This window comes from Suricata suricatta, chromosome 5 (assembly GCF_006229205.1).
Source record: "Suricata suricatta isolate VVHF042 chromosome 5, meerkat_22Aug2017_6uvM2_HiC, whole genome shotgun sequence".
NCBI lineage: Eukaryota > Metazoa > Chordata > Mammalia > Carnivora > Herpestidae > Suricata > Suricata suricatta.
The window spans coordinates 10,509,053-10,529,165 of record NC_043704.1 but is presented as its reverse complement, the minus strand read 5'-3'; the positions used below and the strand labels follow the sequence as shown (position 1 = coordinate 10,529,165).

The window sequence follows — 20,113 nt, the reverse complement described above, 5'->3', positions numbered from 1 at the left end:
TTCTCTGCTGTGAGAATGTAAGATGGATCCAGAAGAGCAGGAACTCTTAAACGATTACAGATACAGAAATTACTCTTCGGTGATTGAAAAGGCTTTGAGAAACTTTGAGTCCTCAAGTGAATGGGCGGATCTCATATCCTCACTGGGCAAGCTCAACAAGGTAGGTGGGGTGGCGAGTGTTTGGATTGCATGGAGGTGGGGACACAACTGTCTTTTTATTATTTCAAGAAATTGCCTTTTTGTCAAAAAGGTGTTTTTTTTTTTTTTTAAGTTTTATTTATTTAAGTAAGCTCTACACCCAGTGAGGGGCTTGAACTCAGGACCCTGAGATTCAGAATTTCTGGCTCTACTGACTGAGCCAGCCAGCGAATTATCTTTTTTTGTTGTTGTTATACAACATGCTGATTATAACAATTAGGAAACGCTGATAAGAAAAACTACCCATAATTCTGTCACCCAGTTACCTGCTGTTATCCTGGTCAGGACACTTATCTCCTTCCGGCTTTTTTTTTCTTGAGCATAGAATTATACCATGGATGTAGTCAATGGACTAGCCAAACTGTTTTTCTCGCCTATATTTACATCTAAACAAGGTAAACTTTAAAGTTGTCCAATTACTTATTCAAAGATGAATTATTTTTCATGTATCACTTAGGATTTTTATGGCTTTTTCTCTTTTGGTTTACTTTATGGCCATTTCTACTGCAGATTGGTAACTCATGGAAGACCAAAGGATGACATAAATATTGAAATCTGCCCAGAGAGTGTGAGCGTGTTTGGCCTAGGAGAAAAGAGGCCAAGTCTAGGAAGGGCACACTGGTCACATGCAGGTTTGACCTTGTGTCCTATAGATGGGACCACTGTGTGTCCCCATTCTGACCAGGAGGATGACCTAGTAATGCTCAGTGCTTCTGCTGTAGGTAGAAGATACTCGGGCTGGAAGGCGCTGTTCCTGGGCTCCGTTGCTGCCTGGCCGAGGCCCCTGGCCAGGATACCTGAGTTTGGAATCCTAGTGCCATGTGGGACGTGAGAGATACCCGTACCTCCTCCGCAGATCCCCACTCACCAGGCCACACACACCAGGGTCCTCTAATGACAAAGGCGGGAGAGAATTGATCTTTGCAGGGAATGCAGGAGGGGGTGTGGGGAGGGAGTGAAGAATTCCAGCAGCCTGCCTATGGGTGTGGTCCAGCGCCGACTGCCAAACAGGTGCCCATCGGACACAGTGGAGGTAGGCAGTCATGACAGGTAGTGGCCAGGGAACTGCGTGGTCTCTTTCACCGGTATATTTATCACTTGTGAATGCCACAGCTGACGCTGGCTGGGGTAACTAGATGTTATAAAGCAGCAGGTAAGAGCTCGGGAGTGTTTTGGCTCTGACTCAGGAATGCGCAAGCTAAACAGAATAGTCACTGTCATTCATGAAGGCGGGTCTCTCTTTTAGAGGAAAGGGAGAATCTTGCGCTGGAACGGAATTTAGGCATATTCAAGTTTATCTAGGTGTTTCCATAGTTTAGTGCTGGACTCTCCTGGAATCTAGAAATAGCATTCTTATTTTGGGACAGGGTGTGTCTGTTATTTTTTCGTCAAGGTAAAATTCACTATTTTAAGTTTGTTTATTTATTTGAGAAAGAGAGAGGGAGAGGGAGAGAAGCCCCAGCAGGATCTGCACCATCAATGCAGAGTTCGATGTGGGGCTCAAACTCACGAACCATGAGATCATGACCTGAAACCGAGTTGGATGCTCAATTAACTGAGCCACCCAGGTGCCCCTGTCTGTATATCTTCTTTGGAGAAATTTCTGCTCAAAATCTTTGCCCATTTTTTAAACTGAGTTGTGTTTTTGTTGTTGATGTGTAAGAGCTCCTTACATACTCGATACTAGGCCGTTACTGGATATACGGTTTGCAGATATTTCTTTCCCATTCTTGTATTGTCTTTTCACCTTTTTGACGGCACCCTTTATGCAAAAAGTTTTTAATTTTATATAGTCCAAGCTACCGACTTTTTCTTCTATTGCTCATGCTTTTGATGTCATATCTGAGAAACTGTTGCCAAATCCAAAATCATGAAGACTTGCCCCTGTGTTTTCTTCTGAGAATAGTTTTAGATCTTACGTTTAGGTCTTGATCCATCTGGAGTTAAGTTTTGCGTGTGGTGTGAAGTAAGGCTCCGAGTGTACTCTTTTGCATGAGGAGATCCAGCTGTTCTAGCACCATCTGTTGAAGACACTGTTCTTTCTGAGGGGTACCCTTGTCAAAAATCAGTTGGCCATAAGTTGGGTTTATGTCTGGACTTCCATTTCTCTTCCATTGATCTGTCTGTCCTTATGCCAGCATCACGCATTTTGATTATTGAAGCTTTGTAGTAAGTTCTGAAATGGGGAAATGACTTTGTTGCTCTAACTTTATTGTTCTTTTCACCATTGTTCTGGCTATTCTGGATCCCTTGAAATTCCATATGCATTTTAGGATCAGCTTACAGTTTCTGCCAACAAGCCAAGTGGGAGTTTGACAGGAATTACATTGACTCAGTAGATCATTTGGGGGAGTATTGCCATGTGAACAGTATTAAGTCTTCCAATCCATGAATACAGGCTGTCTTTCCATTTGTTTAGGAACCTAGGCGTTTTGAGCTAGGCAAGATAATAAAGTTGGTAAGTGCAGTTCTCAAGCCATGAGGTAGTCTACAGAAGCTTTGTTTCAATATGCCTGAAAAACTTCCTAAAATGTTTAATCATTTTAACTCACCTTTTATGTATGTATGTATGTATGTATGTATGTATGTATGTATGTATTTAAATAATCTCCATACCCAATCTGGGGCTCAAACTCATGACCCCGAGATCAGGAGTCATTCACTCTTCTGACTGAGCTAGCCAGGAGCCCCTTATCCCACCTTTTAAAATGCAGGTTATCAGGGTGCCTGGGTGGCTTGGTCAGTTGAGTGTCCGACTTTGGCTCAGGTCATGATCTCATGGTTTGTGGATTCGAGCCCTGTATTGGGCTCTGTGCTGACAGCTAGCTCAGAGCCTGGAGCCTGTCTTCGGATTTTATATCTCCTTCTCTCTCCGCCTCTCCTCTGCTCATGCTGTCTCTCTCTCTCTCTCAAAAATAAATTTTTAAAAAATCATTTAAAAAATTAAAATGCAGGTTATCGGGTACAGGTGAACCCTTCTTGGAGGAGGTTTAAAAGCATTGGCTATTCATTCATTCTGTAGCTATGCGAATCCCTGCACCATGCTAGGACTGTCCTAGGTGTCGGGGCAGAGCAGGGAAAAAAACGAACAAGACCCTGCCCACCCGGGGATCATGAGTAAGCTGGATGATAAACAAAATAGAGGGTAGATAGTGATGAATGACTGGGAACAAGAAGGGAAGGGACGTGAGTGTTGAGAACACGTTGTGATATTAAACGGGGTCTTTAAGGAAGGATTTGCTGAGAAGACATTCTTTGACTAAGTGCAGAGGCTCTGGTGTGTCTGAGGCCAGTGAGATCATAAAGCAGGCGAGCGATGGGGAAGGTGTAGGACACAGACCATAGAGCTAAGGGGTGGGGAGGGCATCTAATCTTGTAGATCCTTTAAAACTGGAGTCTGACAGTGGCCCCTGAGTCGGGGACTGGGTGGTGGGAGCCCTGGAGGGGGGCTGAATGAGTGGTGTAGCCGGGCTTAGCCTGCTGGAGCCGGCTCCAGTAGCTCCATAAGGGCTCGGAAATGGGTAGGGGTCAGGCACAGCAGAAACAGGGGGCCCATTTAGGACCTGTCGCTGTCACTTAGGAGCACCAGTGGAGAGGAGTTTGGATTCTCATAGAAGGTGTAACAGGATTTGCTCATGGATTGGATTTGGGATACAAGAGAAAAAGAGGAGTCAAGTAGGTCTCACAGGTTTTTCTCCCAGGCTGTGGGCTTGAGAAGCCACAAGATGCACTGGGGAGCTTTGGGGGGACCCCCTCACCGTGGGGTGGGCAGGGCGACCAGGGGTTCACTTTGGAGTGGGTTAGTTTGATGTATCTGTCCCCCCAAGGACAGATGTCCCCACGTGATGTCAGTAGGTAGCTGGATTTGAGTGATACTGACTGAAAGTTTAAAAGGACACCTTTTTGTAACTGTTGGTACCCAGTTCCGTGTAACGGCACTACGGTGTTTTCTGTGCTCAAGCTTCCAGTTCTCTGCTGCTGTGTCTGATTCAGTGATAAATGAAAAACTTGCAGGACATCAGTGGAATGAGGTGACACTGTCCATCTTTGCCTCACCCCTGCCCATGACAGCTGACATTCCTAGAGAGCATACTGTGCTCTGACCTGATGTGTGTTGTTTTATAATACTGTGTATTTGGAGACCTGCTTAGTCTCAGACTAAGAAACTTCTGCAATATTCGAGCCTGCACGTGCAGAGAGAGAGCTCAAACCCTGGCTGCCTGGCCATGCTCTTGAGCTTTTCTCCAAGTCACTATCTGCATGGCTCACATAAGGGGGCAGGGATGCACCTGTATGCTCTCAGGGGCACGGTCGTCATTATCCAGATGAAGTAGGTGCAATGAATTATTAAGACCCATTTTACTGATGAAGGCTAACTAACTTGCCCGATGTCGTACAGCTGCTAAGTGGTTGTTAGGGGTTGAATTGTGTCCTCCAAAAAAGATAGGTTCATGCCCTAGCCCCCAGTGTCTCAGACTGTGACCTTATTCGGAGATTGGGTCTTTACAGAGCTAATCGAGTTAAAGTGAAGTCATTAGATTAGGGTGGGCCCTGATCCATTCGAACTAGAAGGGGACAATTTGGACACAGACACAGACATGCACAGAGGGAAGATACCATGTGAAAATGAAGGCAGAGATCTGGCTGATGCAATTATAAGGCAAGGGGCACTGGAGATTGCCAGCAAACTGCCAGAAGCAAGAGGAACAGTCTGGAGCGTTTTCTCCCTCACAGTCTCCGAAGGAACCAGCCAGCTGACACCTTGAGCTGGACTCCTGGCTTCCAGACCTGAGAGACTGTCCTCTTCCGTTGTTTAAGCCATCCAGTGTGTAGTGCCACGTTACATCAGCCGCAGCAAAGTAATACAGGGTAGAACCAAGACAGATGGTACACCTAGGTGCTGGGGATACGGCATTGAACACAAAGTTCACAAGGCTCTGTTGGCAGAAGGCAGACAACGAATAAATATGTGATATCCAGTGCTGAATGCTAAGGAAAAATAAGCCAGGGAAGGGAAGTAGGGTAGCGAGGAAGGAGGGTGAGGTGCTCTGATAGTGTGACATTTGAGATTGGAGCAGAGGCCTGGATGCAGTGAGCAGGCTGGCCGGGAGACCATCTGGGGCGTGGGACTGTGTCCAAGGTACAGTAGGGGGTGAGTGTGGCTGGAGTAGAGAGGAGACGAGGGAGGAGAGGTAGCCAGGGCAGATGACGGGGTTTTGTTCTGCAAGGGAGGAGAAGCCACTGAGCAAGGTGTCTGCTGCGTTGCCTGCTGGCAGAATGCCTCTGGCTGACGTGTGGGCACTGAGCCCAAGTGCGGGAGCCTGCCCAGGTGGCAGTGGGCAGCCTTTGTGGTCAGATCAGAGTCACTGGAGGTTTGGTAAGGTGCTGGATGGAGCAAACCCCGATCAGTGTCAGCCTTTACCTAACTTTTGGGAGACTCACAACTGTGTTCTGGGAACCTAGTTGATGTGAATAAGGAATTTAAGGCTGTGGTGGTGGTCAGGTTTCCTGGACTCATGCATGTACGCAGAGGTTGAGTGAGGAGATGGGTGATGAATTAGTAAAAGATCTTCATAATGCAAATGGAAACAAGATTGTAGGTTAATAGTAAAGTTAGGTTAAGATACTTTTTAATTAAGATAGGTGATTGCTGGTTATAAAATGTGAACCGTAGGCAGAACAGAAGGCTCAACCAGCTCCAGGCTTGGCACATGGGGAAACTGAGCCCCGGGAGGTCTTGGTTTGTCAGACTGTCTTTGAGTTCTAAGGATACGTTGTTTTTTGTTTGATGTTGGTTTTTGGTTTTGTTTTGTTTTGTTAAACTTTCAGTGTGATTTTGAGAATTTTATGTAGTAAAGTCTACCTTTGATGGCTTTCAGGTGTATCAACATGAATAGGGTAAATTTTGCTGAATTATTTATCTGAGACACTAAGCCATCATCTTTCACTGGTTATTTTTAGATAAATTTTAATTAACAAGCACATGTTGAGCTCTTGCAAACCCAACCACTTGCCAAGCCTGGATTACAACTTTGATTATGGAAATGAAGGATAGTAGAAATGAATAAACTCTGGGCATTTAAAAACGTTATCACTGAAATTTCTTTTTAAAAAACGTCATAATGGTCGTGGGGCACCTGTGTGGCTCAGTTGGGCATCTGACTTCAGCTCAGATCATAGTCTCACGGTGTGAGTTCGAGCCCGGCATCGAGCTCTGTGCTGACAGCTCAGAGCCTGGAGCCTGCTTCGGATTCTGTGTCTCATTTTTCTGCCCCTCCCCCACTTGTGCTCTGTCTCTCAAAACTAAATAAATGTAAAAAAGAAATTAAAAAAGAAAAAAAACATCATAATGGTCCTAAACGAAGCACCTTTTTTGTGGCTTTTTTTCAGTACTGTTTTGTTTCACAAAATGGCCAGAAAGCAGGTAACATGAATAGTAAGAGAAATAGGAGGTTCTGGTGTTGTGACATGCTTCAGCTTCTCAGGTGTTATTGCTCAGTGATGACACCTCCTTGGAAAAGCACAGCCGCCTTGTGGCATCTCCAACTTCGCACCACTTCGGGAAGAACGTGGCCTGGAAATGGGAGACCAGGCGAACCGTTCTGGTCTGCATTGCACTGATCAGCCCCAGCCACTCTCCTGCCTGGAAACTCCAGGAGTCTGAGCTGGGTCCTGATTTTTCCCCTAGTCCTAGTCAGCTCCCTTTCTCTGTTAGATTGTGTTAGTTCAGATAAGCTCCTTTGGTCCGAGGTCTTGTATTAGCCTGCTAAGGCTGTCATAAATTACCTTTCACATAGTTCTGGAGGCTAGAAGTCCAAGGTCAAGGTGCTGACTTGGTTTCTTTCAAGGCCTCTCTCTCTCTGCCTTGCAGGCGGCCACCTTCTCACTGTGTTCTCGTGGTCTCTCCAGTGTGCGTGTCTGTGTCTTCATCTCTTACAAGGACATCGGTCACATTGGACATCCCCTAGACAATCAGAGTTTGTCTTAGGTTATCTTTCTAAAGTCCCTGTCTCCAAATATAGTCACATCGTGAGGTGTTAGGGGTTAGGGTTCCAACATATGAATTTTGGGAGACACAGTTTACTTTGCAACAGAGTCTGACCATGAAGCCCAGATTGTCTTTCCACGTAAATCAGTTTTTTCGAAAAGCTCGTTTCCAATGGAATCCCAGATGGTTTTTCATCACGTCCCTTATGGAACAGTCGAGTGTTACTTCTTTGGTCTTTTTTTACTGCCCCACAACATCATGAAGAACTTTACTTGTTGTATGCCTGGTGACTCAACGTGTGCCAAGGACTTCTGAGTCACTCAGGGCCATCTCCCCGACTGTCTTAGTTGGCGTGAGGTGCTTTAACAAAATAACCCCAGACCGGGCTTCCAAACAGCCGGCCTTCCTTTCTCCGTTCTGGAGGCTGGGAGTCAAATCCGGGCACCAGCAGATTCAGGGACTGGTCCAGGCTGCTTCCTGGATCACAGTGGCTGTCTTGCATCACATTCTCACCTGGCAGAAGGGGTGAGGGAGCCCAAGGAGGGCCCTTCTCTAAGAGCACCAACCCGGGTCATGACGGCCACCTCCCAAAGCCACCCCCCCGCCCCCTGCTAATACCATCACACTGTGGGATACAAACATCTGGACCATAACGCCGATGACTGGTGTTCCTTCGGACTGCACCTCACGAGCCCTGCATCAGCTTTTTCAGAAGGGCTTTGTTGTGGGGTATCTTGTTGGGGGGGGCATTGCCCTTTCCCGTGTGTCTCTATGTCCTCCTCCCCAACCTCTTCCTCCTTCCAGTGAGATGTGTCTATTTATTTACTTATTTATTTTACATTGTGAATTTTATTTTCAAATTTTGGCCAATGAGGAAGAAAATAATAAAGTTAAGCAATCAAAAGAAGTACAAAAAAAAATTCATATACACCAAAGATATGCCTAAGACAGTCACTTCCAGTTGATCCAACTGTATGTACACATTTAAAATATAAAATACATCTTAATCTGTCAAGAAATAGACCACATTTAGCACTAGGAAAGGAACTTTGGTGCCTTTTTATTTATTTATTTTTTTAGTTTGTTTATTTTGAGAGAGACAGAGTGTGAGCAGGGGAAGGCCAGAGAGAGAGGGAGGGAGAATGCCTGTGCTAATAGCACAGAGCCCAACTCAGGGCTTGATCTACGAACTGTGAGACCATGACCTGAGTCCAAATCAAGAGTCAGACACTTAACTGACGGAGCCACCCATTTAGCTTTAGATCATGACTTCAATATCTTGGCATAGAAAAAGAAATTTCAGGGGCGCCTGGGTGGTTCCGTCAGTTAAGTGTCCGACTTCGGCTCAGGTCATGATCTCATAGTTCGTGGGCTCGAGCCCCACGTCAGGCTCCGTGCTGACAGCTCAGAACCTGGAGGCTGCTTCGGATTCTGTGTCTGTCTCCCTCTCTCTCTGACCCTCCGTACTCGCACTGTCTCTCTCTGTCTCTCAAAAATAAATAAACATTTTAAAAAAATTTTTTAAAAAGAAAAGAAATTTCATGGGAACTATATGTATTTATCACTGTAATTCTTAAAAAAATGAAAAAAGTAACTGTCTCATATTATCAATGCGCAGGTAACTCACAGGAAATGAGTCCTTAAAACTGGAAGTACTTGATGCTGAGCACAACTCTCCTACAGTGGTTTGTTTTCGTCTCCTCCAGGGCTTGTTCCAAATCCTGAACCAAATGGAGCAGAGTGGCTGGCTCTGTCTGCAGAACTCTGGTGTGTGATCTCCATTCTGATTAAGGTGTAGCTTTGTAGTCACTGCTGGTTTTATCTGTTGCCCAAGGCTTCTGCTTGCAAGCCGTCCATCTAGTCGCCATTCAGGGCTCTGGTAACTGGGAAGGTCTGGTGCCAATTCACTCAGAATAGTTCTGGTCTCTTCTCTGTTGTCTAGATAAAGCTGAAGCAATTCTCAGTTCTTCAGAGAATCCCAGAACAAAAACAGAGTCTTAGAAATCCACTTCAGAAATCATAAGCTTTGAGCTTTCAGGGAGGAGGTATGTTAGTCCTTGCACACCATGCTGGACAGTGTCACCACTCACATTGCGTTTTCTGGCGGCGCCTTCGTAGATCTTGGGGTTTGAGCCTCGCCTCAGGAATCCCACCACAGTCCACCCAAACTCAGCGACCAGTGTGCTGTCCACTTGTGGTGGAAAGGCTAAGTGCTCCTTAGGCTCCTCTGACAAGTCCAGCAGCATCTTCCCAGGTCAGAGGAATTCACTCGACAGCGTTGACCCCTCAGTGAGATGTGGTTTAATCACTGCTCCTGATCCCCCTGGACCAGATCCCCTCTAGCTGGTGACCTGGGGTACAGCCTGGGCCCCTCTCAGCCTTCACTGTTTATGAATTACAGCTCTGAGCCGGTGTGATGCCCACTTCCTTCTTGTCACCTGACTTTGGGGGGGTCCCATCTAATAGACTGTGGTACCTCAGTGTGGGGCAGATACTGTAATCATTTTCCAGCAACCTTCTGCTGCTGTGAGCCTGGGGTAGAAGTTGTCGGGTAAGTGTGGTGGTAGGGTCGTACTGGGAAGATGTGGCCTGAATGCCTTCTGGGAGGAGACCGGCTTGAAAGCCTGTTGCTGGCAGCTCCTGACTCTTCATGTGTCAGTAAAGTAGAACTGTTTGTTGGCAGGATGATGGTAAGCACCAGGCCCATTTGCTGTTGGCAGCGTGCCGATCTTGGCACCAGAGCTTTGGTCCTGGAGACCTAGCTAATGGAATGTCAGGCAGAGTTCCTGATCCTGATGTGAGGTCAACACTGTCAGGTCCTCTGCTGCTGTTCCGCCCTGTCCCCTCAGGAGGTGACATGGTAGGGCTCAGATGGCATGATGGTCTCTCGCCCTACCGTGCGTTCTGCAGAAGGGGCTGAGGATGGGCAAGGCCGCCTCACATGAACCTCTCAAAACACGTGTTGGCATGAGGCTGACATGGTCCTTTTGGAAAGAATATTTCTCTGCTGCAATCAGGAGGCTGATATCCTTTTGATAATTTATAGCCAGGGTAGTTTATGTGTTTTGCATGTGAGCAGGGTATTTTTGCTGTTCTTCGAGAGCTGCCGGAGGCGTAGAAATAGTCCAGATTTGGGCAGGTGATTTGTTCCTCCAGTAATCTTATGACAGAACCCCATCTTGGGAGGGAAGGGGGAGCTCGTCTAGCAGAAGTGAGTTCATGGACAAGGGTAAGAGCTTGTTGTCTGCTCATATTTTATAAATTCCGTCAAGAAATTTACGAAAGTAGAAATTTCATGTCAGCCATGGTAAGGAAGGTGCTATGGCCTGAATTATGTCTCCCCCATCCCCAGCAAACTCTATGTGTTGGAGGCCTAACCCTCAGTGTGACTGTATCTCGAAACTCCTCTTTAGGAGGTAATTGAGGCTAAATGAGGCCATTCATCAGTGTGGGGCCCTAAGCCGATAGGAGGGTGTCCTTCGAAGAAGAGGGAGAGAGCGAGAGCTGTCTCTCCCCCGCGTGAGCACACAGTGAGAAGGTGCCCTCTGCTAGCCAGGAGGAGAACCCAGCCAACCAGCACCTCGACCTTGGACTTCCAGCGTCCAGAGCTGCGAGATACATTTCTGTTGTTGGAGCCCCTAGCTCTGCGGTATTTTGTTACAGCAACTCAAGCAAACTAATGCAGAAGGAATTGAATTAAACGCGGCTACTTTTCAAAAAGGACAACTAACTGAACACGAATGCATGTGTTCAAGCTTGTGTTTGAGCCAAATGCAGGCAGTCCCATTTATTTATCTTTTTTCAAATGGTGTTTTCATTTCTCCTTTCCTTTTTTAAAGAATTTCACAGCTTTGTTGACAGGCAGGAAACTACATATACCTAAAGTGTGTAGTTTGATGAGTTTTGACGCGTGTCTATCCCCGTGAAACCATCCCCACGGGAAGATCATAGGTGTGTCTGTGTCACCCCCAGAGGTTTTCTCACGCCCTTTTGCCGTCCCTCCTTCCCTCCCATCTCTGCCCTCTCGCCAGGCAACCATGGACCTGCTTTCCATCCCTGTAAGACTAGTTTGCATTTTCTAAAATTTTACATAAACAGAATCATACGCCATACACTCTTTATTCCTGGTCTGGCCTCTTTCTCTCAGCAGGACTATTTTGAGGCATCCGGGTTGTTGCGTAGATGGAGAGTTCACTCCTTTTTACTGCTGAGCAAGATGCCGTGGGCATCCGCCATTTATCTGTCCATTTTCTTCTTAATGGACATTTGGGTTGCGTCCAGTGGATATATATTTAACTTTAAAAAAAACCTGCCAAACCATTTTCCCAAGTGGCCGTATCATTTTTCACCCGTCCAGCAGTGTGCAGGAACACCAGGTACTCCATATTCTGGCCAGCACTTGGTACGGGCGCGCCTTAATTTAGCCATTTTGGTGGGACTCCAGTACCAGCTCCTGTGGTTTTCACATTTCTCAATTTACTGATTAGAGAGTTAGTACCCGATCGCTGTAAATTTGTGATGCTCTTCTAGAAGCACAACACAAAGATAACCACTAGAACCTGCACTATTTTATTGCGTATAATAGAAAAAAAAAGTGATGGTAACCCCCTCGGTGAGGGGGGTGGCAGAAGGCTAAGTCACGCAACAACAGGATGGTGACAGAAGTAGCTGTCCAGATGGAGCAGTCTCACAGTCACCTGAGCCAAAACTGCTCAGGATAAAAAAGGGGGCAAAAAAGCTAGGTGACCAGTTCATCTATAGCTCTAGTCTTGTATGTGGGAGAGAGAAGAGAGGGAGGGAGGTTGTATGGAAGGGGACAGGTCTGGAAGCCCTTTCGTGTTGGACTGGTTTGCTTGCAGGTTCTCCTGAATCTCCACCGAGCTCTAAGGAACATCTCCCCGCATGTGTCTGTTTTTGCCGCGGTCCATCATGGAGGGGGGCGGGGAGGGCCGAGTCAGTGGGCAGAGAGCTCAGCCTTCGACACAACAAGCGTTGGTGCCAGGGCAACACCCTTGGGCCTCCGCGCTGCAGAGTGTGTCTGTCTCCGCTCCAACCGAACCCCTTTCACAGTTTCCTGCCATTGCCAGGTCGATTTCCTCCAGATGAACTCTAGTAATTTGTAAAGTTAGAGGAGTCTTTAAGGGGTTGACTGGTATTAGGTAACAATTGTAGACTATTTGGGGGAAGAAATGACATGTTTACACAGTTGGTTCTCCCTCATGGAAATGTAGGCCTTCTCTTCATTGATAAGAAAGTATTCACGTTTGTCCCTAAGAACTTAATTGTTTTTCTTGCTTAAGTCTGTCCTGTTTCCTCAGCATATTAAATATCTTACACATGTATTTTGCTGTTATGACCGAGTTTATTTCCCACTATATGTTTTAGCTGGTTGTTGGTATGTGGGAAACGATTAACTTGCAGAATTTGAAAACTGGCCATCATAGTGAACTTATTTCTGACATTTTCAGCTAGTTGTTTTGAGTTCTTTAGCTAGACAACCATCCATATGATTAGTCAAAACTAAATTAGTGTTTTTTCTTACTATTTTGCCCGTACCCATTACTCAGCATCAAATAACCACGGCACTTGTGGTGTATTAGTTACAGAAATGTCAGCTGCTGTAACAAAGCTGCCCAAAAATTCAGAGCCACCAGGAAGATGGAGTTTCTCGCTCCTGCACCAGTTCAGCATGGTGTTTGGTGGGCAGCTTTCTTCCACACAGTCGTTTTAGAGACTGAAACCCAGGACTCCGCCATCTGTAACACATGGCCTCCGGAGGTGCTCTGTTCGCCGCCATTCTGTTCCACGGGAAGGGGGATTGGCATATAGGAACATGCACAGACCTCAGTGGCACGTGTTACTTCCACTCATATCTTCAAGGGAGGAAGTGACTCTCTGGCCGAGCAGCCAGGACTGAGCCACAGCCTTCCCCACGGAAGCAGGGAGCGTGAATCGGGTGCACATTGCAGGCCTTGCCCCCACCCGGTGCACATGGAGTTTGATGGCGGTGCCTCACTGTTTCCTCAAGGCTGTAGGTCCGTCAGATTGCTGTCTCCTCAGGCGTCACTTTATTCACTGTCTACTAACTTTAATGACTTCTCATCTGTAGATGGCCAGTATGTATGCCATTTAAATCCCTGATCAGTTTGTAAAGCGTTGAACAGTTCTGCCTTACAGCTTATTCATGTGCTTTTGGTGATGGTTGTGCTTAGCCTAGTCCTCTCAGTGGCAGCAGTACGCCTTGGAAATCAATCCGCCGGAAGGTATGCAGATTTGGATGGTGTGGAATGGAGGAAAGGGCACTGAGCTTGGAAGCAGAGCTCCCGGGCACACCTGGGTGGCTCAGCTGGTGGAGCGTCTGACTCTAGATTTCAACTCAGGTCACGATCTCACAGTTTGTGGGATTGGGCCTCACACTGGACTCTGGGCTGACCGTGGAGCCGGCTTGGGATTCTCTCTTTCTCTCCCCTACTCTCTCTGCCCTTCCATCACTCATGCACACTTGGGGTCTCTCTCTTAAAATAAATTTAAAAAAAATTTTAAGGCTTATTTTAGAGAGAGAGAAAAAGACAGAGCATGAGCAGGGGAGGAACAACGGGAGAGGAAGACACAGAATCTGAAGCAGGCTCCCAGCTGCGAGCTGTCAGCACAGAGCCTGACGTGGGGCCCAAACCCACAAACCTTGAGATCGTGACCTGAGCTGAAGTCGGACACTCAACCAACTAAGCCACCCAGGCACTCACAAGACACTTAAAATAAATTTTAAAAAAAAAGCAAAAAAAAAAGCAGAGCTCCCAGGTTTATGTTCAAGCCCACCACTGCTAAGCCCGAGACCCACGTGCTGGGTGTCTACCCATCTGCTCGCCACCTGCCTCCTTGTCAGAGGTCCCAGCGATGTCTAGGCATCAGGAGACAATGTCTCCCGGCCTCAGAGGTAAATGTTACTGGTCTGCGACTTCTTCCTAGTAATTTCTTTTCCCTGGGCAGGGATCGATTTAGACACAGAGCATGTGACCTTCTCTGACCTATGAGGTGTGGCTAGCTGACTTCTGGAGAGGGTTTCCTCTAATACAAAGAGGCAGGAAAGGAGCCAACATTTGACATGTTTTGTTCCTCTCTTAAATTAAGGGGGAATTTAAGGCCCAATGTGTGGCAGACACATCTGAGGCCACAGTAGGAAAAGGCTGAGGATAAGTCAACTCACCGTGAGAAGCACGTAAGCCTGAAAAGGTCCGGGTGCTTTTAGGATGTCACTAAGGACTTTGCGTTAGCCAAATATAGGAATATGCTCCTCGGGACCAGTTTCTTGGCCTCAACGCTGGTGACTCCCGTGATGGGGCAGGGAGTGCTGTCCTGTGCATGCTGGCCTCTGTCCACACCCCACTCCCAACCCCCATCCTAACAGCCAGACATGGTCAGATGTCCCCTAGGGCAAAATTGCCCCAGTTTGGGAATAAGTGCTCTGGACTTTGGGTTGCGAGGCGATGCGTCTCTTCATTGAGATTTGTATACTTTACTTGGGTGTCCTGTGCTTTATAGCCTGAAGCTTATATCTGAGTCCCCAACCTTGCACCGTCCTTAACCCATGAGAGGCTATCTCCTCTGTCGGCAGAAGCAGGGATGCTTGCTTCTCAGCAATAGAGGTGTTTGTCCTTTTTTTTCCCCCCCCATGTCCCCCTGCCTCCCCTGTGTGTCCTTAAAAGGCACAGAAGGTCCCATGCTGGTCCACGCCCTCGCCATCTGTCCTGGTGTGGTTCTGGCTGGCATCAAGGCATTTGCAGAGCAACTGCAGAGGATTTCCTGCCTCCCCACCCGCATGGCTTTTGCCCTCAGTGCAGAAGCCCCGTTGTGTTTCTGAGGAGCTGGTGTTCCTTCAGTGCCTGCTTTATGCCAGCCATGTGTCCAGCCTCTTGGTTCTGAGTGTCCTGGGCAGTCGTGTAGCTGCTGGGCTTTGCAGAGCGGAGCCAGCTTTGGGCTTGAATGGATCTGGAAAGAGCCAGACTTTAACACCGTGGTCACCATCCCCCATGTGCCTTGTTAGCAGCCTTTTCCCTCTCCTCCCCAAGAGCTTCTTCTTCACCTGTCGCCTGCTTGTATGCAGATAACTTGTCTTAGGGACTGGGGAGCAGAGGAAGAGCATAGAGGAGATGCACAGGTCAGGTTCAGGTCAGCGTGAACAGACAGTGCCGCGTTGGAGAGGTGTGTTCTTTACCCCTGACTTGCGACTTGGATTTCCGTTCTTGCTGCACTTGCAGGTTACAGGAGCCCAGTGCATTCCGGTGCCTGAGGCTCCTGTGGGCTGTCAGAGCCAGAGCGCTCAGGGAGGATGTGTCCCAAGCTCCGCACAGCCATGCTGAACCCATTGAGGATCAGGAAGCGCTGCTCCAGAGATCTCTAGAGAAACCTCTGCGCAGGGGGAGATAACACTTAGTCTCATTTGAGCCAGCCAGTTCTGTTCTTCTGGCTGTGGATTTGAAAGAATATTGAGTTCCATCAGTAGAACTTTTGGGACTGGAGCGTGTTTCGGTTTGTAATGAGACTCTCCCCCCAAGATATTCTTGCTGCTTTTCTGGCTCTGACTTTAACAAGTTGGTGTCCACATAATAGGCTTTTGGTTTGTTTGTTAAATATATCATTTGTATGTGGATTAAAATACGTTCGAAAAGCAGAAAAGAACATATGTCCAGACACTGAGTCATTTAGTATCTTAACGATAGGCTTACTTTTATTAGATCTTCTGGTTTGTGGTTATAAATTCTTCAAGTATTTTAGTGTTGTCTGTATCACGTATATTTCAGTGTTTAGACTAGTTCTGAAGGGCATGTTTGCCCCACTAACTCCTTTCCTTCCATGTGGTTCACTATCTCAGTCTGCTGCCGTGACCTCCTCCCACCCTTTTCCATCATGCCTGAGCCTCTTGGCTCATAGCCCCCCAGAAAGAATGACTCCCTTTAGTGAGCACCCCCCACCTTACATGCTTGTCACTTGTCTTTCAAACCTATAATCCTCCGGAGTTGGTGTCATTCAACCCTTTTTACTGGTGAAGGCACTGAATGCAGGTCAGGCTTACTTGAGGCTTCTCTTGAGGCTGAAGTGTCCCATGTTTCAGCTCAGCCGGCTTGGCCACAGAGCCCACCCCCGGGGGCCTGGGTGTGCGGGAGGGCTCAGGACCTGCGCCACCGCCTGGAAAGAGTGAGCTGGAAGTCTGGAAACCTGGGAAGCATCACAACTAGCCATCTGAAGTTTCTGCATGGAAAGCCTGGGAAAAATCACGGCTAGTGGTGAGAGAGAGTGGCTTCTGCGGTCCAGATGTGGTAAACTCACAGGGGAAAGACTACGAGCAATATTTGAACACGTGTGTTGCAGCTTGCCCTCTGTGGGGCAGCGATGCATCTGTCACATTGTGACCCAGTGGGGAGATTCCCCAGTCCTCTCAAGCGAGAGCCTGCGGTGGACCCCGTGCTCCTGTGGAATGCGCTCCTTGTTAAGCCCGATGCCCTGGGGAGGTGGGAACAGCATGAATGTGGAACCTTTCAGCTCCTTTGAGTCTGGCGTGTGCGACCAGGTCCACGTGCTCGGGGAACCCCTGCGGGGCAGCTGAGCAAGACTGGTGTCCCGATGGGGCCCCCACTCAGCTGATTCTGATCCCGTGCTCCTCATCACGGGGCCCCTGCCCCTGCCCCGCCTTCTCATGAGTTAGACCAGCACAGCATTCCCCCCATGGCAAGCCAGCTCCGGCTGAGCTGAGAAAAATGGGTTCCCGAGAGGGGCCCAGGTCAGGTAGTCAGTGGCGGCCCCGGCTCAGGTTGGCCTGCCAGGTGCCACCCCGGGGCGGTCTTGACCCTAAACAGCCCGCTGCTCTGCCCTTGGGCCTCATTTTGTAACATCTCCTGCCTGCCGTGTGCTCAGCCTTTGCTGGCGCTCCTGTGCGGGCAGCGTGCTGTTCGCCTAGAAAGCGTAAGTTAATATCCACTATAGCAGTAAGATGCAGCTGATCCACAAGGAACAAAAATAAACGTAAGGAATTTTTAAAAGCAAGAAACGTACTCTAGTGCGTCTCTACCTCCCGCGTAAGTTTGAGTGAAGCAGAGGCCACGGTGCCCTGCCGGGGTGCGGGGTGTGGGTGCTGTGACCCTGCTCCCTCAGTGCACTGCGCCGTGGGCTGGCCCTGAGCGGTCAGCTGACATGTCCACCCAGGACAGTCATGTTGCAGCCCGTGACCTTTTTTAAGAAGGAAGCTCTCCTTTTGCAAAGGGGTTGAGCCTGTGTTACTCCCCCAGTTAAACAAAAGCTGGCTTCATTGGCTATCTGTGGAATCTCAACATCCGGTAGTGGCTCTTGGGGGCCTGTCTGTCCCCAGCCCTTCCCCTCCCCGCCCTCCCCAGCTGGTGCATGGTGGCTGAGGCACTGCCATGTCAGTTAGGCGTGACGCTCTCCACCATCTCAGACTTCGCCTACTTTAGGGTGGGAAGTCCTGGCTACTTTGTTATTACTCAGCGTCTGTTCTGTTTTCATTCTGTCTGAAGGGCATCGTGGGTGTCCCTTGGCAGGTATTTAATGAGTGGGCCAAGTCTTGCCACCTGGCCAGCCTTACTCACTGTTGGGCTTCATTCTGATAGCATGAAACGAATATCCTTTTAGAGATGACCAACTTCCAGAAGGAACACCTGCTGCTATTGTACCATTCGCTTGATGCGAGACCCGGTTTAAACTTGTCTTGCTTGCGTGTCTTTAGAGACAGGCATCTGGCTTCCTGAACTCCAGAGTCGGCGTGATCACCACGCAGGAGCAGGTGTGAGCAACCTCTTCTAGAAACTTCCTTTTTTAATTTAATTTTTTTATGTCTTTAGTTTATTTTTGAGAGAGGCAGAGAGCAAGCAGGGGAGGGTCAGAGAGAGAGGAAGACACAGAATCGGAAGCAGGCTCCAGGCTCCAGGCTCTGAGCTGTCAGCAGTGGGCCCGACACAGGGCTCGAACCCACAGACTGTGAGATCATGATCTGAGCTAAAGTCAGACACTTAACTGACTGAGCCACCCAGGCACCCCTTCTAGGAACTTTTTCAAAATCAAATATCACTCACCCCTTACCACTATTGTTAAATGACCCTTTAACATTTTTTAAATTGTGATAAAATACACTTAACATACAATTTATCTTAAACCCTTTTTAGGCGTTTTAAATTACTTTTTTGAGGGGCGCCTGGGTGGCTCAGTCGGTTAAGCCTCCGACTTCGGCTCAGGTCAGATCTCACATTCGTGGGTTCGAGCCCCGCGTCAGGCTCTGTGCTGACGGCTAGCTCAGAGCCTGGAGCCTGCTTCCGGTTCTGTGTTTCCTTCTCTCTCTGACCCTCCCCCTCTCATGCTCTGTCTCTCCTGTATCAAAAATTAACAAAAAAAAAAAATTTTTTTTTTTAATTTAAATTACTTTTTTGAGTCTGTGGTCTACTCTTCTGGAATTTTTAATCATGTTTCTTACATAGAACGATTTCCAAATTGTGCTGAGAGTCCTAGAGGAGGTCAGACTGTCAGATAGGCTGACGGTTTACTGTCAAAACAAAGTGCGGCACAGACTGTCAAAACAAAGTGCGGCACAGACGTGGTCTTGGGCGGAGCAAAGTGAGACATTTCCTGGTCTCTGTTAATGAAGCTTGGATGTGGTTCAAACCTTCCCCCCCGCCCCCCAAACTTATGTTTTTTAAGTTTTTTATTATTTTCAGGTCAACCTGCTGAGCCTACACACACAATGAAGTCTAAAATATTGTAATTATATCTTGATTAGAGCCGAAAGAATGTTTTTAGAATAACGTAGCTCTTGAGGAAAAGAAGGAAGGAAAGTCTACTTCTGGTTTGATCCTGGCTTTTCCCTCCTGTGTAGCACTTTTCCAAGTGATCCTGAAAACATAGCCATTTTTTTCCTTCCAGATTTATAAGTTTCCCTGAGATGTTTCTTCTGTAGCTGAAGAACATTTCTCATCTTTTTGTGCTTTTAGTAAACATTTTTATTCAGTGTTTATTGTGTGTGTGTTGAGATGTAATATAAATATATATACCGAATACTGTATCTCTATTCCTATCCCTATCTATCTATCTGTCTGTCTGTGTATCTATTAACTTGCTTGGGTTTCTCGTTTCCTGAAAAACACAACCCAAACAGTTGATGAAACTTCCCTGGGAATACTCACTGGACTTTTCCCGCTGGAAAAGCAAGCGTCTGCCTAGAGGCCAGCAGGAAGGAGGCAGAGTCAGGCGGCCCCTCCCGGCCCATACCTGGGGTCCGGTCTTGGCAGCTCTGGGACAGCTGGGCACAGATGAAGGGGAAATCAGGAGTTTTCAGGCGCTGGAAGCTGGACTTGGTTCAAGGTGGCTAGTTTGCTAATGAAGGGTTAGAAACACACTCAGGAGAGGTTGGGCCTGAGTCCCTGGGGCCCTTCAGGATTTATTAAAAGGAGTCCATCCCTTTGTTCTCTGATAAGGAAAGAGTTTACAGTTTGTCCAACATGCAAACATCGCTCCAGAGTTCATGGTTCTTGTAGCCCAGCAGCAGTTGGGCGAAATAGCGTTCATTTCTTTGTTCTTTTTGGGTGACAAAATATACGTAACATAAAATTTACCCTTTCAGCTGTGTGAGTGCACAGTTCAGGGGCGTGCGGCAGTCACCACCATCCAAACCTGGAACTGTTTCCATCAAACACTAGCTCCACTTCCCCTCCCCAGCCCCTCCCAGGCTGCTTTCTGTGTCTGCGCATCTACGTTAAGTCAGTTGTGCAAGGGGAGTCATATGGCATTTGTTTTTTTGTGTCTGACTTCCTTTGCTGAGCTCAGAGCCTTCAGAGGCCATCCATGTTGTAGGATGTCAGAATTTCCTTCCTTTTTAAAAAAAAATTTTTTTTAACGTTCATTTATTTTGAGAGATGGAGCACAAGTCAG

The 20,113-nt window shown here is 47.6% G+C and overlaps 1 protein-coding gene and 1 pseudogene across 1 annotated transcript in view; one reads left to right on the top strand and one right to left on the bottom strand.

Annotated features, from left to right (window-relative positions):
- The window catches only part of DOP1B (DOP1 leucine zipper like protein B), a 96,907-nt gene continuing 76,794 nt past the window's right edge, over positions 1-20,113 (top strand). Inside the window, exon 1 of the mRNA XM_029938660.1 lies at positions 1-160. Coding sequence (XP_029794520.1) covers positions 23-160 — 138 coding nt within the window. The 5' untranslated portion in view covers positions 1-22. The remainder of the gene's footprint in view (positions 161-20,113) is intronic.
- LOC115292002 lies at positions 8,827-9,432 on the bottom strand (annotated as a pseudogene).